This window comes from Mus caroli, chromosome 7 (assembly GCF_900094665.2).
Source record: "Mus caroli chromosome 7, CAROLI_EIJ_v1.1, whole genome shotgun sequence".
Lineage (NCBI taxonomy): Eukaryota > Metazoa > Chordata > Mammalia > Rodentia > Muridae > Mus > Mus caroli.
This window is the reverse complement of record NC_034576.1, coordinates 127,815,983-127,836,791: the sequence shown is the minus strand read 5'-3', so window position 1 is coordinate 127,836,791 and position 20,809 is coordinate 127,815,983. Positions and strand designations below refer to the sequence as shown.

Here is a 20,809-nt window from a genome sequence, read left to right as displayed (position 1 = left end):
TTTGTGGAAAGCCAGGAAAGAAACTCAGTGCAGGAACTCTGAAGCAAGAATTGGAGCAGAGGCCTTCAGTGTGTTTTCCATGGCCTCCTCAGCCTGCTTTCTTATACTGCTTAGGACTACTTGCCCAAGGGAGGGTCCAGCCCATCCACATCAATCACTAATCAAGATACCACACAGATTTGCCTACAGGCCAATCTGAAGGAGTCATTTTTCTCAATTGAGGTTCCTCTTCCTAAGCTTGTGTCAAGTTGAAAAACAGCCAACCAGCACAGGAGAATACATCATCCGGGTTGTGACATGGCTTTAGATACAGAAGAGCACCTGTGACCTGTCCCCTCCCCTGTTCTGCTCTCTGGTTCACAGGCTCTTCCAAGGCAATCTGGAGTGGAGCCTGACACAGCACAGGAAGGCCATATAGCTAGATGTGCTGCTAGCTTGACAGTGATGTGAAGAAGCAAGCATCGTGGTTTGTACCTATGACACCAGAACTAGGGAATCAGAGGGAGGAGGACTGTTTGTTCACAGTTATTCTAGGCTCTGCAGTGAGCTCATAGACAGCCCAGGCAATAAAGCAAGAGCTTGTCTTAAAAACAAGCAAACAAACAAAACCCACAAAAATTAGCCAAAAGATGGAAACAAGGGAAAATACCTCTGCTTATAAAAATAACCTCTATTGACTATCTAAAGGAAAATATATTCAAAGTCCGCTGGGTATGGAGCCATGGTTCAAGAAGAAGCACCCTGAGCCGCTGTGAGCACAGTGTGTAGACCAGGCTGCAGTGTGTGAACTTGGTCCCACAAGCTTTCTCTGTGTGACCCTGGCCACTTGCATGCCCATCTCCAACTTAGTTTCTTTATCTACAAAACAATGACACTGGCCTTAGTGACACCTAGTGGCCTATGTTTAATAGTCACAGTAGAATATAGAGCAGCTATTTAGGCAAGACCTCAGGAAGAAACACACTGGTGCCTCAGAGGGTACCATTCCTAAAGGCTCCTCCTCACTTGGCTACAGAGAAAGAAGGGTTGATGATAGCATTCTTCCCCAAGCCCAAACTACACCCTCATTGGTGCAGAGAACACACACCAAAATACACAGCAGAACCAAGCCCAGTAACCCATCACTTACCACTAAGTCCCTGTTGACAAGGCACCCCAGTTCGCCTGGCAACACTGCATTCCGGATGTCCACATCATGAGGTGAGACATAAAGCTTTATGTTGTTCAGATCAAAGAACTGGACTTCTGTGAGACCCACCCATGATGAATTGCCCCAGTTAGACAGGATTTCCATAGTCACATAGATGGCATCTTCGATCTCATCTACTCTTGCTTTCCACTTTTCCTGAAGAGAAAATACCAAAGGGCAGCAAGCCTGAATTTAGTGCTTCTACCCACCAGGGCCTTCATCCAGCATCCAGCCTCATGGTGCCTCAGTCCCCACCATGGCTCTGCAGAGAACCAGAGCACTTGCCCACTGTGGCTCTTGTGAGGCTAGCAAGAGCTCCTATTTGTAGTGTCTAAAACAGGGAGTGCACTGGAGAGATGGCTCAGTGGGTAAAGATAGTTGCTGCCAATATGACAACCCAAGTTTGATACCCAAACCTATGGGAGAAAAGGAGAACTGACCTGCAAGATGTTCTCTAACTTACACACACACACACACACACACACACACACAAAATAAAACATAAGTATTTAAAATTATAGGTAAAACATAGGGATTGGGTTGGGTGTGGCTCAGGATAAAGCACTTGCCTAGAATACATAATGCCATAAACATAAACAAGGATATATACAATAACTGTGCCACCACTACTTACTAAGTATCCCACTATGAGGCCTTCCAATGAAAAAAAGATATTGTAAAAGACTGTATTCTGCCTGAACATACACTTCTTGCCCTTCTGCAGTATTCATGGCCCAGGGGCATGCTGTAATATCTGAAGATAGCAGGTAGCCTGGGTTCCCCCAAACCCCACTGCTGAAACCCTAATGGCCAGGTCCCAAGGTATGACTGTTTGCAGTCAGGGCCTTTAAGAGGTGATTAAAACAAATGAGGCTGCTGGGGAGGGCCCCCTTCTCATATGTCTGGAGGCCTTATAAAAGGAGGAAATCTGAAGCCCCAGGAACACACACAGGAAAGACTGAGTATGTAAGCCCACTGAGGAAGCCGCCACTTGCAAGGCAAGGAGTGGCGCCCGAGAAGAAATCAGCCAGGCAATACCTTGACCTTGGACTTGCCATCTTTGTAGCTATGAGAAAGATCAGTCTGCTGCTTAAGCTGCCAGCGTATGCACCAAGTGTAGTATGACAGCATGTACCAAAGTTCCCCTGACTTGGCCAGTCACTTGACATTCCCAGCCTGGCAGGGGGAAAACAGGATGCGACTATCTACATGAGGTACCAGTCTGGGGGTTAAGCAAGGCCCCAACACACACACACACACACACACACACACACACACACACACACACACACACAGAGAGCCCCATGTGTGCTCAGGCCGAAATGGGCTCAATTCCTGGCTCTCCTTCACTGATTTTTAAAGCCTCCCTCTTTCCTGGTGAGGCTGTCTGGTTCTGGGAGCGTGCGTGAATGCCATCAATAAAGAGCAACTCTGTGCTATGGCTTCCTAGAGGCCCTCAGGGCCTAACTGTAGCACTGGTCACCACGGATCAGCCACTCATCAAATGGTGCGTTTCCCTGCATGCACCGGCCCTCTGTTAATTAGCATCGGTGTCTGCAACGGTTCTGTGAGCAGGGAGCTGAGTAAATGAACAGCAACTGGTCCCCACTTATTTTTTTAATTAATAGCCAGTGAGACATGTGAGCACTCCCAGCACGGGCTTGGACAAGCTGACTGCCACACAAGGAGAATGGGAATGGAGATGGGGGCGGTGGTGTAAGAACAGGTCAGCTTGGAGCTCCTGGCAGGAGAATAGCGTCAGGTTGGATTACCTGAACTGTAAAATCCCAGCGCTCCCTTGTCCTTCTCAGTATGAAGGCCCTAGCCAGGCCCTTGGCTGCCCTGGGCCTGAGTCCCAGGCTTGCAGAACTGACCAGCTTGACTCTGGTGTTGGTTGGCTCCTGAGCCTAAGCTTGGTGGAGTATTATGTGGCCAAGTAAGTTTGTTTTCTGGTTCAAGGGGAGCAAGGAAGCTAGATGAAAGGAAAACTGCCTGCAAAGGACTGAGGACCCCCTGCCCAGTGGAATCTGAAACACACAATTCCTGCATGGAAATTCTAAATGCAGAGGCCAGAGTATGAACTGAGAAGTGTCACCATTGTGAGTATCCCAGGTAGACAGAGGCTGAGGCTAGGCCAGCAATGGTTCCTGCCACTCACTGGCCCCCTCACTGAGACCACTTGGTTTTCCTCTTGCTTAGCCTTTTACCACATATCCTCCCTTGGTCATGAGGTTATGGTACAGCAGGCTAGCCCTTTCCTAAGCAATCAGTGTGTGTTTTCCCATGGAGCACTGGTAAGGAGGGGTTTGTTGTCCCAGGCTTATGGAGGCATGCTCTTCTCACAGACATTGCTGGAAGCTTCTGCAACTATTAGGAAGAGCAGAGGTGGGGCCAATACTGGGATGGAGCTCAGGGGTGCAAATAACTCCATGGAGACCCAAGTGGAGGCTTAGCTGGCTGCAGGATGCAGTGCCCACCAGCCCACCCTCAGTGTTTTTAGTGCCCAGTGCCTGAAATTTGTTTCTATTTGTAATGTAAGTCACCTTGCCCTGGATTTTCTGTTTCCTATACAGAAACTTAATCTATATGGGCTCTTACTAATGTGGACCAAGTCATAACTCATAGTGAATCTCCTTAGTTAAAGAGGCAGCTGTTCCACGCTGGGGTGGGGGTGGAGGTAGGGCAGGAGCTTTGAGTTTTCTCAAAGATGGACTTTGAAACTAGTATTTATGGGTTCTTCCTACTCCGTGTCAGGCTCTGAGTAGCACGCGTCACCATTCTGTGTTGTGCACAGAGCTAAGATGACTGCATCCATGTAACAACCCGCTAACCTGCTCATAGCAGTAACATCACACTGCACTGGAAGGTTACTACCAGTATCTACAGCTAACTTTATATAATTACATTTTCACATTTGCTTATTTACTCGGTGTGCATGACATGTGTGTGCCTATGAGGAGGCCAGAGGCCAGCTCAACTTTCAGGAGTCAGGTCTCTCCTTCTACTGCGAGTTCTGGCAGCCATCTTGGGTTACCAGATTTGGCAACAGGCACCTTCCCCTGCAGAGCCATCTCACCAGCCCTAAGGTTTTATGTTTTTTGTCTCCTTCTGTTTATTGTTATAGAGTCCAGGTTGGCTTCTAGTTCAAAAGCCTACCAATTACAAACATTTGTCACCACACCCACCAAGCTTGGTGTCTGTTCTTGTCTATGGGTAGCACTGGATATTGTCCTGTGGGCTTGTGGGTTATTTACATTTTCTTTTGCCAGGAACTTCTTCTGGCCAACGCCTTTCTTCTTTTGATTCTATTGCTCAATCATGTATCTGACTTGGTAGGAAGATGTTGACATGACCATCATCACAGTCATCACCACTAACCAGAATTGACTGCTCCAAGGGGCCCTTTGCTTTCAGAGCAATGTTAGTTTACTGGACTGTTCCCATGAGTATAGGGTCTCACCTCTGAATTTGGTACTGGCTTCTCTGTTGGTATAGCCACCTGGCTGAGATGGGCAGTGTCACTTTCCATAGTCTGCAAGACTCCCACACGTTTATGCTGCTGTCTGAAAAGGGATTTTGTTTCAGCAAAGAGGCAATAATAAAGAACACACACAAGGGAATAGTCCCACGAAAGAGACCACAGGGTCTTTAGTACCCACTTGAAAGCTTGTCTGTACCCTGCAGAGAGCTCAAGGGCATGAATGGATGTCCTCTCTCTTTATAAACAGCTGGACAATTAGTAATGAAATCACAGCCCAAGCAGAGAAGCCAGCTGACTAAGAACTTAATCACAGACAGAGCAAGGAGTCAGCTTTACTAAGGGCTGCCTAGCCCACAGCCTGTTTTGTATGACCTGGCATCTAAGAATGGCTTTTATGTGTTTTAAGCACTGTTACTAGTAACAACAAATAACAAAACCCCCAACTGCTAAGGCTGTAGGATTTCCCAACAGGCCCTTCACAAAAACTGCCAACCTCGGGCTTAGAGACCCACCCATTCCCTTTGCTACAGATGCTATGCACACCACAGGTGCAGAGCCCTAAAGCACAGAGGATTCCAGTGATGAAGAGGACTGTGGGCTTGTGATGAAGAGGGCAGTCTTTGGCTAGTGCTGCCTGCTGCAGAGCTGTCAGATGCAAACCAGCCCTGAGGCTGGAAACCGAGAGAGCTCTGATTTATGGCTGTGGTGAAGTGGAGCAGTTTCCATCTAGGATCTGCAAACATGCAGGAATGGAAAGCTGTGCCTTGAGCCATCTAGTCTTTCTACACACTGTGAACAGGAGCTCCCTGGGGGATGGACTGAGAACTGGAAGCCATATGGCTTGGCTATCACATCCCACTCTGTGCAATGGAGTTATGAGAGCCTTGCCCCCTTCTGGCATGATCCCTCAGGTTGTGCCACTTAGTGACCAATATTCAGATGTCACTGCAGTCTCCTCCTACTCGCATTCCAAGCACTTGTACAGTCTGCAACATGCATATGCCTGCACAACAGCCCCGGGAGTATGCCTATGTGCCAAGACATATGTGGCACTGCAGGCTACACTGGTATGCTTTCTGGAGGTCGTTTTCCCCTGAAGATCAGGAGTCTATTTTGCTATTAACACTTGGTAATTTTAGGGTTTGACAAAGACAAAGAATCTCAGAGGAGACTGATGCTTTGAGTCACTCTTGTGACAAGTAAGTTTAGACTCTCTCCCAAGCTATGTGGGGTACTATATCAGTGTTTTTATGCTCTGGGGCTGGGGGACTGAGGGGAGGGCGGGACTCTAAAGTTGATAGTCAAAATGCTCCAGAATAACATGATGGGACAGCTGGACAGGATCACTGGACAGGATTGAAAACAGCTAAGAAACTGAGTAAGGCATACCTCAAGGCTTCTGTTTGAGGCATTTCTAGATGGGATTAGCCCACAAGAGCTCTGCCCCAGTCAAGCACCCACGAGGAATCTCTGATAGGAAGACAGCAGTGGAAAGTGGTAAAAAGTGGGAGGCAGGGTCCCTGGGGAAGTGTCCTCTGGGTAGTTAGCTTGCCTGACTCCTTCAAACAATTGTTTCTGCTTCTTGGCTATTATGACAGAAACTTCTCTCCTGTCACAACCTTCCTGCCACAGTGAAAGGATACTTCTGAAACTGTGCACCAATTCAACTCTTTGTAGTCAAAGCAAAAATGACTAAAGCAACAAGAAAGGCCATGGTTAATGAGACCCTCATGGCCGCTACTGTGGGTCATCTGAATTAGGCTCTACATCAGCCTTAGACAGTACCTGCTTCCCAAAGGGCTCATTCCGTCCATGGCTTGGCTGACAGCTTTGGCTCCCCCTGCTGCCCTGCACAGCTCAGGATTGGTGGTCACTGGAGTGACAGGAAGCAGCTGAGGGCAAAAAAGCTGATTAGATAGATCTCCAAGGGAACCCTGCAGCCCGACACCTAACAGGGCAATGGTCAAAGCATGGGCTTCTCAGGTACCTTGTTCCACCAGGTATATATGGGGCACAAAGGTGACAGTGCCAGCTTGGGGAGGGTCAGCTTAGAATTCCTCATGTATTCTCAGGTCACTGACCAGGGGGCGTTCTGGGAAATAAAGCTTCTATAAGCTACTGAACCCTTCTGTCACCTGACCACTCACTACTTCAACCCACCTGGGTTCAGTTTCCTCCTAAGAGATCAGACTGCACACAGACTCACCAGTGATTCTCTGAGTTTCCTTCTTTCTCCTCTGTCAGCTATACTGGAATGGGATCTGAATCTTGTCTACAAGAGACTGTCATAGCTGGACACTTGTGGGGGTCAGGGGTCAGGCTCCTCAGGAACCCTGGATCACAGGGTGGTCAGAAATAATGACTGGCTACTGCCCAAGATGACTGCTATGCAGTAGGACAAAGGCAACTGGGAAAGAAAAAAACTCATTTGGGGACTCTGGGGTTTGTTCCCTTTTGCCAGTAGCCCATCCATCACACTGGGTTTCTTTCTGGTCCTTTTTTTTTTTTTTTTTCCTTTCTGGTCCTTAATTCAGCTAGCTCATTGCCACCTCCAGCTGTTCCCAGTTCACCTTCCAGGTAGCAACCTGAGGCCACCTGCCAGAGAAAGCATGGCTCATTCCCAGGCACTCTGTCCCCATGTGTCTATTGGCTCCAGTGACTACCAGTGAGGCCCTTACAGCTGTGGATTCTCTGTACTCAGAACCCAGGGAACCTGTGGGCTATAAGACATCTTCTGGGTGCTTTATTAGTTCACTTACTTTATGCCTTGCTGGCCTGGGCAGATAGATAGAACTTACTTATTCTCAAAACTAAGATCTACTTATCTTAGTGTTCTCTCATTGGAAAATAGAAATGGAAAAGGAACAAGTCAGCAGGCCTGGCTGGACTCTAGCTTCAATTTGCAAATTTGGCCAAGTCCCTCAAGCCCAACTTCCACATCTGTGAAATGGGTAGAAAGCCAGTGCTCAGGCAGCAAAGAAGCTCCCGATGGTCACTGTGTGTATAGGGTATGGATGGGGATGTTAAATCTATGTCCAGCTGGTTTGGGCTCAGCCTCATACTGACCTCAGGGATGTCCTCCTTGGCCTTCAGCAGACTGGACCAGGATTTTGCTGGTGGTTCCTTGGTCTCCTGCAAAGACAGTATCAGATGACATAGGAAGGAACAAAGCCACTGCTGTGCATTCCTCCCACAGAAGGAGGGCAGAGAAGCAGGGCCCCTTTCCTCATGCCCACATATGTGATCCAGGCAGAATCACCATGAGCTTCTAGTGGGACAGGCCAGGGGTCTCAGCAGGTGGCCAGGGGCTGTGCAACATGCTGAGGAGTATGTAAGCTCTCAACTTCTCCGGGACCCTGCTCTACCCCATCCCGGACCTTCCAGTTTGTTACTTTATGTCTGTGCGTTTGCATGAATGAGGGAAGTAGGCCAGGGGAGCAGTAGGGACCCTGTGGATCACATTCTGGGACCAGTTTGAGAGCCACACACTGTTCATTCAACCACACGCTGGCCTGGTCTTTTTGTAGTACAGGCCTAAGCCATCCCAAGTTGGCAGGGAAATGACTAGTGAGTCACAGGTCAGTACTTAGCTGTTAGAAATAACCCAGAAGCTCTAAGATGGTGGTTGAGTGGGCTCTGGATAGATGAAGAGCAGCTGACTATAAGCAGTCCCTCAAATGCAGTCTGCAGTCAGAGGGCTGTTGCTCAAACATTGCCTTGTCCTTGAGTGTCCCCAGTCCCTCCTTAGATCCCCCTACTCCACAGTGCTCCCACCTGCTGTGGACTGGTATGTAGCTCAGGATCTTGGCTGAGGAAGACCTGTTGCAGAGCTGCGTTCTCCACCTGGATGGCTTTCAGCACAGCCGAGGCATCCTCCTCTCGGTCCTCAGCTGCATATGCTTTGCGGGTTGCTGACAAGGGTCTATCTCTCCGGCTTCCAGATCCTGCAGGAAGAAGACAGAGATGTTCTTGAGCTTGCGTTCTCAGAAACAGCTTGAAAGTGCATTAGATACTATTGAGGGAAACTCTGTAAAAGAACTGAGTAACTCCTTCAAAAATGCCAAGGTCTTGAGGGACGAAGGAAACCTGAAGACCTGTTCTAGATTAACACTACCCAGGCAAATGCAGTAAGTAGCTACAATTGACACCTCAGGACTAGGGCCAGTCTCTCTCTCTCTCTCTCTCTCTCTCTCTCTCTCTCTCTCAATCTCTCTCTCACACACACACACACACACACACCCCTGAGCACCTGAGTTCAGACCCCAGGCATGTAAAAAGAAGGACATGGTCATGTACAGCCATACCCCAGTTGTACAGGTGAATTATAGGCTTGCTGGCCTGCCTGTCCAGCTGAAGTGGTCAGTGAAAGACCCTGCTTCAAACAACAAGGTGGAGATGCCACAGAAGATACCCAGTGCCAACCTCTGGCTGCCAAGTGCATTTGCATGGACATGCACACATTTACATACACACACACAACTGGCATGGAGGTGGGGTGGGTGGGAGTGGGGGTGGCCTGGGAGCAGGGGTGGGGGTGGGGTGGGGGTGGGGCTATAGTAGTAAGGAAATAAATCTAAATATAGCCTGGGGCACATATAACAGTTTAATGTTAATGCTAAATACTCCAGAATTCATGGGTGGACTGTGGAATTACTCAACCGAAATGCTTGGAAAATCCATGTTGTAGGACTGAGTGCTGCAGGTGGTTGTTTTGCTAGTTTGTGGGTTCTTTCTTTTACCCCTTTCCCACCTTTTCAATCCCTAAGCCTAGATAGGAAAGGAAAGCAATAGAAAGGAAAGAGGTGATGTTATCATTAAACTACTTCCTGCTGACTAGGACCAATGAGTTCCTTGGGGCAAGTTTGATCTTTGCTATCAAGATATCTAATTTCTTCTTTTTTCTTCTTTGCACACATGACTACTTAACGAACCATGACCAACAACAACCAATCACCAACCCACAGCCTATCTCTCAGAACCCTAGCATTTATATACCCTCTGAAAAGTCCCCAGAATTCCAAACATTACACAATTGCAGTTGGCAAAAATTACACCCCTGCTAGAGCAGAGGCAAATCACAGTCAGCCACTGTGGACAGTCTGAAGCAGCCCTAGATCCCACACCTGGGATTAAAATGAAAATACATATTTCTTTGTTTTTCAAGGAATCCAAAATTCCCACTATAGAGTGCAAAGAGGAATGTTATCTCTAGCTTATTACCAATAGGTTAAGGAATAAACATAGACAGAGTCTTCCCTCAGTCCTCTTGATCCATGGGGGATTGATTCCAGAAGAGCAAACCCTGGGGTTCCAGGGTGCTTTATACACATAAGAGGTACAGTGTTTGTACATAACCCCCATAGCCTGCACACACTGTAAGCTACCTCAAGATAACAAAGACTGTGCCACTGTTCTGATGACTGGCAAAGGGGACACCAGGGCAGCTGTGTGCATGTGACCTGGTGCAGGCTGAGGAAAAGTACCCTCTACTTGCTTGTCCTTTGCAAATACTGGCAGATGCTGACTAGCTTCCTGCCCTGGCCCTCAACTTTCCCACCATGCTCGTCAGAACGCTACATCTAAAGGTGACCGAGGGTGGCACTGGATGCTCGTGTCTCGAAGAACTCAGATTGGTAAAATGTCCCTACTGACCTAAGCTATCTTCAGATTCAATATCATTCCCATCACCAAACCAAACCAAACCAAACCAAACCAAACCAAACCAAACCAAACCAAACCACAATAACAAAAAACCTATCCAAACAAACAAACAAACAAACAAAATAGTTAATGGTTCAGTCAGTTAAGTGCTTAAGTTAACTTGGGTCATGTAAGCACAAGGACCCAAGTTCCATTCCTGGAATCCATGTAAAAAAAATAAAAGAACTCACACAATATGTACTCACTGATAAGTGGATATTAGCCCAGAAACTTAGAATACCCAAGATATAAGATACAATTTGCTAAACGCATGAAACTCAAGAAGAACAAAGACCAAAGTGTGGACACTTTGCCCCTTCTTAGAATTGGGANCAAAACACCCATGGAAGGAGTTACAGAGACAAAGTTTGGAGCTGAGACAAAAGGATGGACCATCTAGAGACTGCCATATCCAGGGATCCATCCCATAATCAGCCTCCAAACGCTGACACCATTGCAGACACTAGCAAGATTTTGCTGATAGGAACCTGATATAGCTGTCTCTTGTGAGACTATGCTGGGGCCTAGCAAACACAGAAGTGGATGCTCACAGTCAGCTATTGGAAGGATCACAGGGCCCCCAATGGAGGAGCTAGTGAAAGTACCCAAGGAGCTGGGGGGGGGGATCTGCAACCCTATAGGTGGAACAACAATATGAACTAACCAGTACCCCCTGGAGCTCGTGTCTCTAGCTACATATGTAGCAGATAATGGCCTAGTCACCATCAGTGGAAAGAGAGGCCCATTGGTTGTGCAAACTTTATATGCCCCAGTACAGGGGAACGCCAGGGCCAAGAAGTGGGAGTGGGTGGGTGGGGGAGTAGGTTGGGGAGTGTGTGTGTGGGACTTTTGGGATTGCATTGGAAATGTAAATGAAATAAATACCTAAAAAAAAAAAGTCAGGGGCCACCTATCTCCTGGGTAGTGGCAGGGACAAGGACGAGATATGTTCCTCCTCCCTCCCCCTCCCATTTGTGGCAGGCAGGAGAGCTGGCCCTGGGGTCATGAGAGCAGGAGAGCTGCCTCTGACTCTCAGCAGCTGTAGCACTCAGGAGAGCAGGCCGTGAACCTTGCCTGGCAGCACATTATGAAAGCTGCAGTGTGTCACAGTGTGTCCCACAGTCTACTCTTTTGTCCACACTTCTTTGCTTGCAAATGTTTATTGCAATGACTTGTTGGTCTGGCTTACCTACAACCCCCACCTCCAGGGCCAGCTCTCCTGTTCATAATGAGATTTGTTTGTCTATGCTGGAGGAGAAGTTGCAAGGGTAGAATGTGGGGGAAGATGAGTGGGATTGGTGTGCATGATGTGAAATTCACAAAGAAACAATAAAAAATTAAAAATAATGAGCAGGGTAGTATCAGACTGTAAACCCAGTGCTGGGGAGCCAGAGACTTGTGGATGCCTGGGGCTTGCTGGCCAGCTGGTCTACTCTACTTGGTAAGTTGCAGACCAATTAGAGACCCTGACCCAAAACAGGGCATGAGGGATAACAGGACAAGCATGGTCAGACCATTAATGCATTAACAAATCCTAACAAAGTTTATTCTCATTCTTATTTTGCTTATTTACATATTGACTGAATGATTGGTGCACGTGTAGGCATGGATGTGTGCATATGTATGTGAGTGCACTGTAGAGATCAGAGGACAGTTTGTTCTCTCCTTCCACCATATGGGGGTCCTGGGGATTGAGTTCAGGTTGTTGAATTCTCAATACCTCCTGAGCTATTGTGCTAGTCCTAGATAAACATTTTTTAATGGACTCCTGAGAAGTGCCACTGTGGAAGGTAGAGAACTAGGTCACTAGGGAGAGCCTTTGAAAAGCACATGTCATCTTTGACCCCTACCTTGATTTGTTTGTTGTTGGGCCCCTTATAACCCAAATGGGCCCAGAACCTGTCACATTCCTCAGCCTCCCAGAGGAGTACATGTATATGCCACTGTGCCTGGTTCCTAGTCACCATGAGGCCAACAGACCTCCACCTTTCTACCATGATGTCCCTCCTTAAAAGGGTGTGTGTGTGTGTGTGTGCCATGAAGCCAAGTGAGCAGGAACCAAAACCTTTAAAACTGGACAAAAAAGCCTCTCTGTCTCTCAACCTTTTCTTTCAGGTATTTGTCCTAGAACGGACAATCTGGATTACACAACTGGATAGTAACTTGGCAGAGCTGATGGTCCTTCTGGAATGTAAGCCAAGGTGGAGCGCTCCCATCTCAGTCAGCCAGCGTCAGAGTTATTGCAAATGCTGGGGAGCTGAGGCGGGCACTGTGCTTCTCAATGCTAGCCAGCATTCCCCACATAGGACTCGGCTCCTCATGGAGATAAAGGCTTCCCCCCCCAAAAAAAAAAGAAAGAAAGAAAGAAGAAAAAAGAAAAGAAAGAAAGAAGAGCAAGCTGGAGAACGTGGCATCTCTGTGGAATCCATAGGAGCCAGGCACGGTGGCATAGACACATATGGTGGGTAAAGGGTAGTGATGACTACACTCGGTACAAAGGTCCTGTATCTACAATAGCCAGGAGGCAGGAAGCAATGAGGGGGAAACTGAAGGCCATGGTGTTGGGCTTCTCTGGGCTGGAAATCCTAACCCATACACTTGCTGTGATTCCAGGGTGTCTGAAGCAGGAATGGATCCCCAGTCTGGTGAGAGGTGCAGAATTGCAGGCTCCTGACCCACACCATACTGTGGGCTTCCCTAGTTAAGGGAGTAACTGCTCTGGGTGCAAGGCAATGGCAGTAGGTGAGACAGCTATCACCAGCTTTCACTGACCTTACAGTCAGTGCTTGGCTTGGGAAGACACAGATTAGGCACAGAGGAAGGGGCTAGACATGATGAAAGTAGGCATATCCATCATTCAAGATGCAGAGTCAGAGAAGAGGACACCTGAGAGGAGATTGGAGGCAGCAAACCCATGAATACCAACACAAGTAGGCTACTGTAGACCAAGAGGTAACAAGTACTAAGGTCCTAAAGAAGGCAGAGCTTGGCATGCTGAAGGATGATGGGGGGAGGGTGCTAGAATGGATCGGCAAGGTTAAACATGGTTGGTGGGAGGATGGGGAGCTTGCAGCTGGGCTCTTGAGGCCCCACATAGGCTCCAAGGCTCCTCAGTTCCTATCTGACACAACCTACTCCTAACTCTGAATTTTCCAGCCCAGGGGCTGGGCTACTCTTCCCCCAGAGCTCTTCCCCATATAACCCAGACCTTTTGGTTTCCTCTTCACCTTCTCTCTCTGCTCTCTCTATGCACATACCCTTTCTTTCTCTTCTCCCTCACCATCTCTTCCCTTGGCGACATCTCTGGCCTTGGTTCTTAGGGCCAGTGAACTCATCCGAGAGAAGCTTCCCAATAAACTTATATTTAATCTAATCTAATCTAGCTTCAATTGGCTCATTTCATCAACAGAAGATAACTTATCAAAGCCCTGTAAATCTCAGTGTTTGTGACTACCATCTCTAACTAGTAGAGTGCAGCTGACAAGCCCACAGCTGCTTGGCCTTCCAGGTGCTCCTGTGTATAACCATCTAGGAGCTGTGCAGAGCTCAGTGAGCATCAGTTAACTTTTTGTTGGCAGGAAGCCAGCCAGGGCAAGCAGACTGAAACTCTCATAGCCTTGAACACATCCCCCTATCCACTGACCAAAACACTCAAAAATCAGTGCCAAAAAAGCTGCATGGTGACCCTTGGCTCATAACAGACAGCCTGTAGAGATGGGGCTCCTCCTCTGAGGTTCAGAGGTCTGGGGCTGTACTGGATCTGTGGCCTAGAGAGAGCTAGAAGGCTTCCAGGACAAGAGGCACAAGCCAATCACCTAGCTGGAAAGGGACCAGTTTGTCTGCACGACAGCTTTGGCACATTCTTCCATAGCATGATCACGGGTGCTGTTTGTGCTTTTCTAGACAGATTATGCTAAGAAGGTGGGGTTAAAATTGCCACCATTCTTGAGGAGAAGGTTGGCTCTGCAGCTCTCCCACCAGTGCTGAGCTGCTGCTGCCTGTCCAGAACAGAGTCCCCCAAGTCACATTGCTGATGGCCACCGACTTTCTGTGTGCTTCCTCCCACTGCAACCACCCTTTAACTCTTTTGGACGCCCTCATCTCTCACTTGCACCAACACTGGCCTGAATGTCACAAGACGGTGAATTTATTCTCATCTTGGATCCAGGGACTAGTGGATTTATTCACTCTGTAAATCTGAGCTACTAGCAAAAGCCAAATTGCACATTTTAATTTATCCCAAACTGCTCTTTTTAGATGGAGAACCATCCCTCTTCCAGTAACTCTACTCCCTTCGCTTCCCTGGTGCTTGGTTTTCTTCTCTTACCTAACACAAAAGGTACGTCATTCAGGAGATTGGCCATGAATTCAATACATCACAAAGCACCTACAGCAAGGTGACCTGCCTCTCTACCAGCTGTGCCTCAACAGGCTTTAATTCAGAACCATAGCAAAGAGCCTCTAACTACATGCCAGCGGCTTTGAGGGTCACCCAGGAACTACTGCAGTGGCATGGATGAAATGTGAGATCAACAAGCATCCATTGTGGCAATCACAAGCCAGTAGCCACAATGAAGCCTGTGTGGTTATATGCTACGCTAGTCAGCTCTCTTGTTGCCATGACCAAATGGATACCTTAAGGAAAGAAGAGGAGGAAATACCCCAGAGCTCCAGCCCATGTTCTCAGTCCTACTGGTTCCAACCCACAGGAGGCAGACCATGGCAGCGAGAGAGACAGGGAGGAGCTGTCTACCTTATGGCAGCTAAGGAACACTGAGAGAGGGAAGGCCACAGCAAGGGCCCTGTCTAGTCTCCAAAGACCTAAGTTCTTCAGCTAGGCCCTGCCTTCCAGTTTCCAGAGCCCCTAAAATAGCTGCAGACCAATCAAATGTGACCAAGGGGACATTTTCTAGTCAGACCATTACAGATGATGTGCCTTAAGAAAATGGGGTGAACCTCCAGAAAACAGAGCCACCTAAATCTGTAAAGAGCCTGTTACTGGGCAGCCTCAGAATTGTAGCTCAATATGACAATGAATGTCTGCAGTGGGAAGTGGCACTGACAGTTCATCTGACAGAAGTACTCCAGCTTCCACAGTGAGTCCTCCCTCTGTTGTCCCATGTCCATGGGCCTAGAGACTGCCAGACAGCTGTGGGAGATGCTCACTCACATTCATCCCCAAACTCTAAGTGGGAAATGGGGAGAGACACATTAAAGCACCAAGTCTCTCTGCTGAACTCCACCCACCCTGGCAGCATTGTAAGAGGCTCCTAACACGAGGCTACTCCTCCCATGCCTACAGACTTCCCCACCTTAAATGCAGGCCCCACTGTAATGGGATATTGCAGCATTTCCTAGAAGTTGAGATACCAGCACTCAGGAGGCAAAAGCAAAGGGATCGTGTCACGGTAGAGAAATTATTAGGCAGGGATAAGCAATGACTGGCTTGCCTGGCTTGTTGAGGCATACTCTAGTTTGTTTGGGGTCTCTCCATGGCAGGTGCTACCTACAGCCCTGTATAATAATTGCTTTTCTCTCTGCTCTGACAAATGCATAGTAAAAAGGCAACTCAAGGAATCTTGGCTTACAGTTGGAGGGTAACAGTGTATTATAATAGAGATGTGGCAGCAGAAGCTGAGACAGTGGTCAACACTGTGCCCAAAGTTAAGAGTCCCAGAGGAAAGTGTTCAGGTCCCCTTCCCTTCCCATTCAGCCCCTGGAGTAGGGCTGCTCCCCATTCAGGGTGCGTCTCCCACTCACTTTCACTGATGCCTGAAGATTTTGTCTCCTAGGTGATTCTCAGTCCTGTCAAGCTGACAAGGAAGCTGAACCATCTCACTTGAACATTCATTCTTCAGCTGCTATCTTTTCCTGCATCCCTGATGTATGATTTTCAAGGAAGGCAACTATGGGTCTAGACGGAAATGACATCTCTTTCCTCATGGGTGTTATATCTTTCTGAGCCACAGATAGATTTATGCCACATGAGCCTGCAAGTACACAGCTTTGCAGTGAGCTTGCAGTGGCCAGACAAATGGCTAAGGATGGCTTCACCCCAGTGGCCAGCCTGCTATTGCGTCCCAAGGAACTTGGCTGGGGATGTTCAACTCTGCTTGTGATAGTTGTCAACTTGATGATTTTTAACTAAAACCCAAGTGGCTAGGTACATCTGTGAAGGATTTGTCTTATTAAATCATTTGAAGTGAGAGGACCCACCTCTAGTCAGGATCTTTTGAGGCGGGAAGATCCACCTTTAATCTAGACCACACCTTCTGGTGGCAGCCTATGTAAATGACATGGAAGAAGGAAGCCTTTGCTCTTTGCCTGCTTGTTCTTGCTCTTCCTGGCAAGTTCATCCACTGTTGGACTAGCTGGACCACCCTGGTAACCACTCTAATAAATCCTCTTTATTTGTCTGTCTGTCTGTCTGTCTGTCTGTCTGTCTGTCTATCTATCTATCTATCTGTCTAATCATCTATCCATCCATCCATTCATCCATCCATCCTATCAGCTCTGTTAGCTAGAGAGCCCTAACTAATACACTGCTCTAAGAAACAAATACCAGGAGCAGCTGGTGATCTGAGCTTTATCAGACAGTCCCAGTGACATGCATTTTCTTATGTAAGCATGCGATGATTAATCTTAGTTGTGAAAGGTCAGCCTGGGAGATTAGTGGAACACACCTCTATGTGATTGTGAGGTGTTTCCTGACAAGTCTAGATCTTCAGAGTTCTGACCCAGTGAACAGATTATCTCTTCAAGGAGCTATAGTGGCAGTACTGAGAGCTAGTGAAAAGTAAGGGGCAGGGCCTAGTTGAATGAGGTTGATCCCTAGAGACATGTCCCTGGGGCCTATGTCTTACACTGGGCTCTTCCTGTATTCCCCCTTTCCTCTACTTCTTGTCCACCATGAAGAAGTTGTTCCCAGGCACACTCTGGCCACCATGATGTTCTGCCTTAAAACACACCAGGAAACACAATCCAAGTGACCAGGGAAGAAACCTTCTGAAACTGTCAGCCAAATTAAATCCTGCTCCTTTAAGCTGCCTCTGTCAGTCATTTGGTCACAGCGATGAGAAAAGAAAAACATCGTGCATCTTCTCTGCCTCAGCCACAGCTGCCTCAGCACATGGCCTGTGTGACTGACTCCAACATGGAAGGAACATGTACCTGCTTCTGTCGTCCTGACACAGGGGCCTTCACAGCACCCATGCTGTCACTCGGGGAAGGACCCCTTCTGGACTCTTCTCCCTGCCCACAGAGGCTGCAGACTGGCCCAGAAAACAGGGTTTTAGAACCCACGCTGTGACTACTAGGAAAGGCACACTCTTTCCACCTTGAGGTTTGCACAGCAGAGAAAGAGAAAGGTGCCTGGAGCCCCTGGGCCATTTCTGGGAAATGCCGGTCATCTTGTGTGTTCTCGAGAAGTGGTTCCCAGAGTGAGTTTCCTCACCAGCAACCATAGAGGCATCTGAGAACTCTTGGAAAGAAATGCGTAGGCAATTTATATCTACTGAATCTGATAGGATGGGGTGGGAAGCTCCACCACTCTGAGGCAAGCAAGTTCAAGTTTGAGAATCACTTAATCTGAGGAAGCCACTGCTAAGTTCAGAACAAATAGCCGTGTGATAACAGCCTGAGCACCTGGACCTTAGGCCTTAGACTTCACCCACAGACACGGGCTTGTGTGTCTATCCCACAGACACGGGCTTGTGTGTCTATCCCACAGACACGGGCTTGTGTGTCTATCCCACAGACACGGGCTTGTGTGTCTATGGTGAGTCACTGACTCACTTCCTTTGTTACTTAAGGGGTTTGATTTTTCCTTTCCTTTCTTTTTGAGACAGAGTCTTATGTAGCCCAGGCTAGTCACACACTCACTATGCAGTTGGGTCTGACCTTGAATGCCTGATCCAATTGCTTTCACCTCCCAGGTACTGGGATTGCAGGTGTGCATCAGCGTACCCAGTCAGTTTGATGTTTTCCCACTCGATGTTAATGAGGACTGACTGGAATGTTATGAGACTCTGGACTTTGACATATGGTGCTTGTGCTGCAGGTGTTTGGACAGGAACACTAACTACAGGGCTGTCAGCATCCTCTAACTCAACCCATGCTGAGGGTGTTACTGTATTTCTGCAGCTGGTGGCTTATCTGGGAGAAGTGTCTCTGATATATCACTTTCCTAGATCACTCTGACAACAGGGACAGCAAACTTTCTGCATCAAAGACAAATGTTCACTCACCTTCCAGAAGACAAGAGGTCTCTGGGAGGAGATTCCAGTATTTTTAGAAAGCTTATGGTTAGACACTGAAGCAATACGGACTAGGAGTGAGAACCAGGGACCTTGACAGCAAGGAAGAGGGATAGTGCTACATGTTATTTGCATATTTAATTGACATAAGGTCTGGGTTTAGCCAAAGAGAAGGGAGTAAGAGGAGAAACAGTGTTTTTGTGAGTGCAGGAAATGGGTTACCCTTTTAGAATGGCAGACTAGTTCATTAAACAAACAATCGTTCACTGAAGCACAACTCTGGTGTGAATATTACAAAAGTTGGTTTATAAAAAGGAATCTGTTTGAAGACATGGTGAAGGAGAGAACTGTGAAATAGAACAGGCCAGGAGCAGGCAGGCAGAAGGTGAACAGAGCACCTGGAGGTCTACTCAAGGTACCCATGATGCTGAAAAGAGCTACCACAAGCTGAAAGTTGAGCATGGCTTATAATGGACTCAAGGGTGACAGTGAGAGAGCGAGAGTGACCTGGAAACCGCCAGGAGTGAGGTGTATGGGAAGGTTAAGGGTGTAGATGCCTCAAAATTACCACTGACTGTACAAAACAACAGCAACAACAATACTAATGATGTCTAATGGGATTAAAAACCTGCAGGGAGTTAAAATGAATAGTGATAAAATTTAAAATTGGAGGGGAATAAACATTTAGAGCTGAAGGTCTATCCACTAAATTAGAATCGGCAAATGTGCTAATTTAAAGTAGACACTAATAAGTCAAGAATATACATACAATCTCCAGTAATGAGTAAAAGAATAAAAGAATGTATAACTAACAAGATAATATGGAGGGGAAAAAGAATTAATACAAGGTAATTTGTTCAAAAGAAGGCAAGAGAAGGAAAAAAGAGAGACGTAAAATAGGCAAAACAAATAAAAAACAGATAATAAGATTGCAGGTTTAAACTCAAATATATCAGCAATTACATTAAATGTAAATGGACTAAATGCTCCCATTAAAACACACAGATTGTTGGAGGATAAAAATAAAAGCCAATTGCATATTGCTTACAAAACAAAACAAACAAAACAAAACCTTTATATAAAGATGTAGAAAGCTTGAAAGGAAAAGAATGAAAACAAGGTACAGGCCATAAGCACTGGCCAAAAGAAACCGAAGGCAAAGCAACATGGCACAAGTGACTGAGAGGTAATATAACAATGAAAGGCTCATTTGCAAGAGTGACTGAATAAGTCTTTTTATACACACAAACCACAACCCACTACACAAACACAAGTTAACATGCAGCCCACCCTCAATGGTATACACATACAAGCTCCCTCTGCCTAGTGTTGTGGTTTGAAACACACTTTTCCTGAAACCTATACCCATTACAAAGCCAAGTACTTCATCTGGGGTCAGTCAAGAGACCATGATTCCCCATCCTGGAAGAAGAGACTCAAACTCCTTTGGGTTTACTGAGAGATGCTGTACCCTTGTGGCACTGTCTGCAAAGTCATATATGGCTGTCCTGGTCATCAATCTGCTGGCTTCTGAAGACACCTTTGGCCACTGTGATCTAATTGTAGCTAGAACACTGTGGTAACAAGGTCATTTTTCCACTTTCACCTCAGCTACCAAACAAGATATTTGGCTGGTAGGTGAACCAGATATACTGGATAGCCTGTGGCAAAACAATAACCTTTCATGGTAACTACCTTTAATACTGACAAACTCTTCAAAGTGAGGACTTTTCTCAAACAGCATCTAGGGAACAACTCCCAGGAACTGCGGGTGATAGGATTTCCTACAGATGACTTGGTAATTTGTGGATTCCTATATGCTTCTGTATTTCTTTGCCATGGAACCAGAAATGTGTCCACCTCAGACACCCATCATCCACCCCTGGACTCCTTCTCATTTCCTGCTCTTGTTTCCCCTTTCCCATGTCTCCTCAATCAATTAGACCATGGCTAAACTTGGGAGAGAAGATTATGAATTCGTTTCTTAGACTCTGTCAAAGCGACAGAGCTGAGTTGAATCTTAAATCATATCTTCTAAGAAGATGATGGGCTGGACACATGGTTCAGTGGTACTATATGCGCAAGGCTCTGGCTTAGTCACTAGCAGTGTACACACACACACATGAATCAATACACACAATGTATGTACACACATTCATATACACATACAAGGCACATGCACAC

The 20,809-nt window shown here is 47.1% G+C and overlaps 1 protein-coding gene across 5 annotated transcripts in view; it reads right to left on the bottom strand.

Moving 5' to 3' along the window:
- Nucleotides 1–20,809, bottom strand: part of Kiaa0556 (KIAA0556 ortholog) — a 169,960-nt gene that overhangs the window by 54,039 nt on the left and 95,112 nt on the right. For all 5 annotated transcript variants that reach the window (XM_021167737.2, XM_021167736.2, XM_029479630.1 and 2 more), the window contains 5 exons: nucleotides 8,445–8,614; nucleotides 7,737–7,802; nucleotides 6,456–6,562; nucleotides 4,650–4,752; nucleotides 1,130–1,345 (listed from right to left, as the gene is read on the bottom strand). In XM_021167737.2, coding sequence (XP_021023396.1) covers nucleotides 1,130–1,345; nucleotides 4,650–4,752; nucleotides 6,456–6,562; nucleotides 7,737–7,802; nucleotides 8,445–8,614 — 662 coding nt within the window. The remainder of the gene's footprint in view (nucleotides 1–1,129; nucleotides 1,346–4,649; nucleotides 4,753–6,455; nucleotides 6,563–7,736; nucleotides 7,803–8,444; nucleotides 8,615–20,809) is intronic.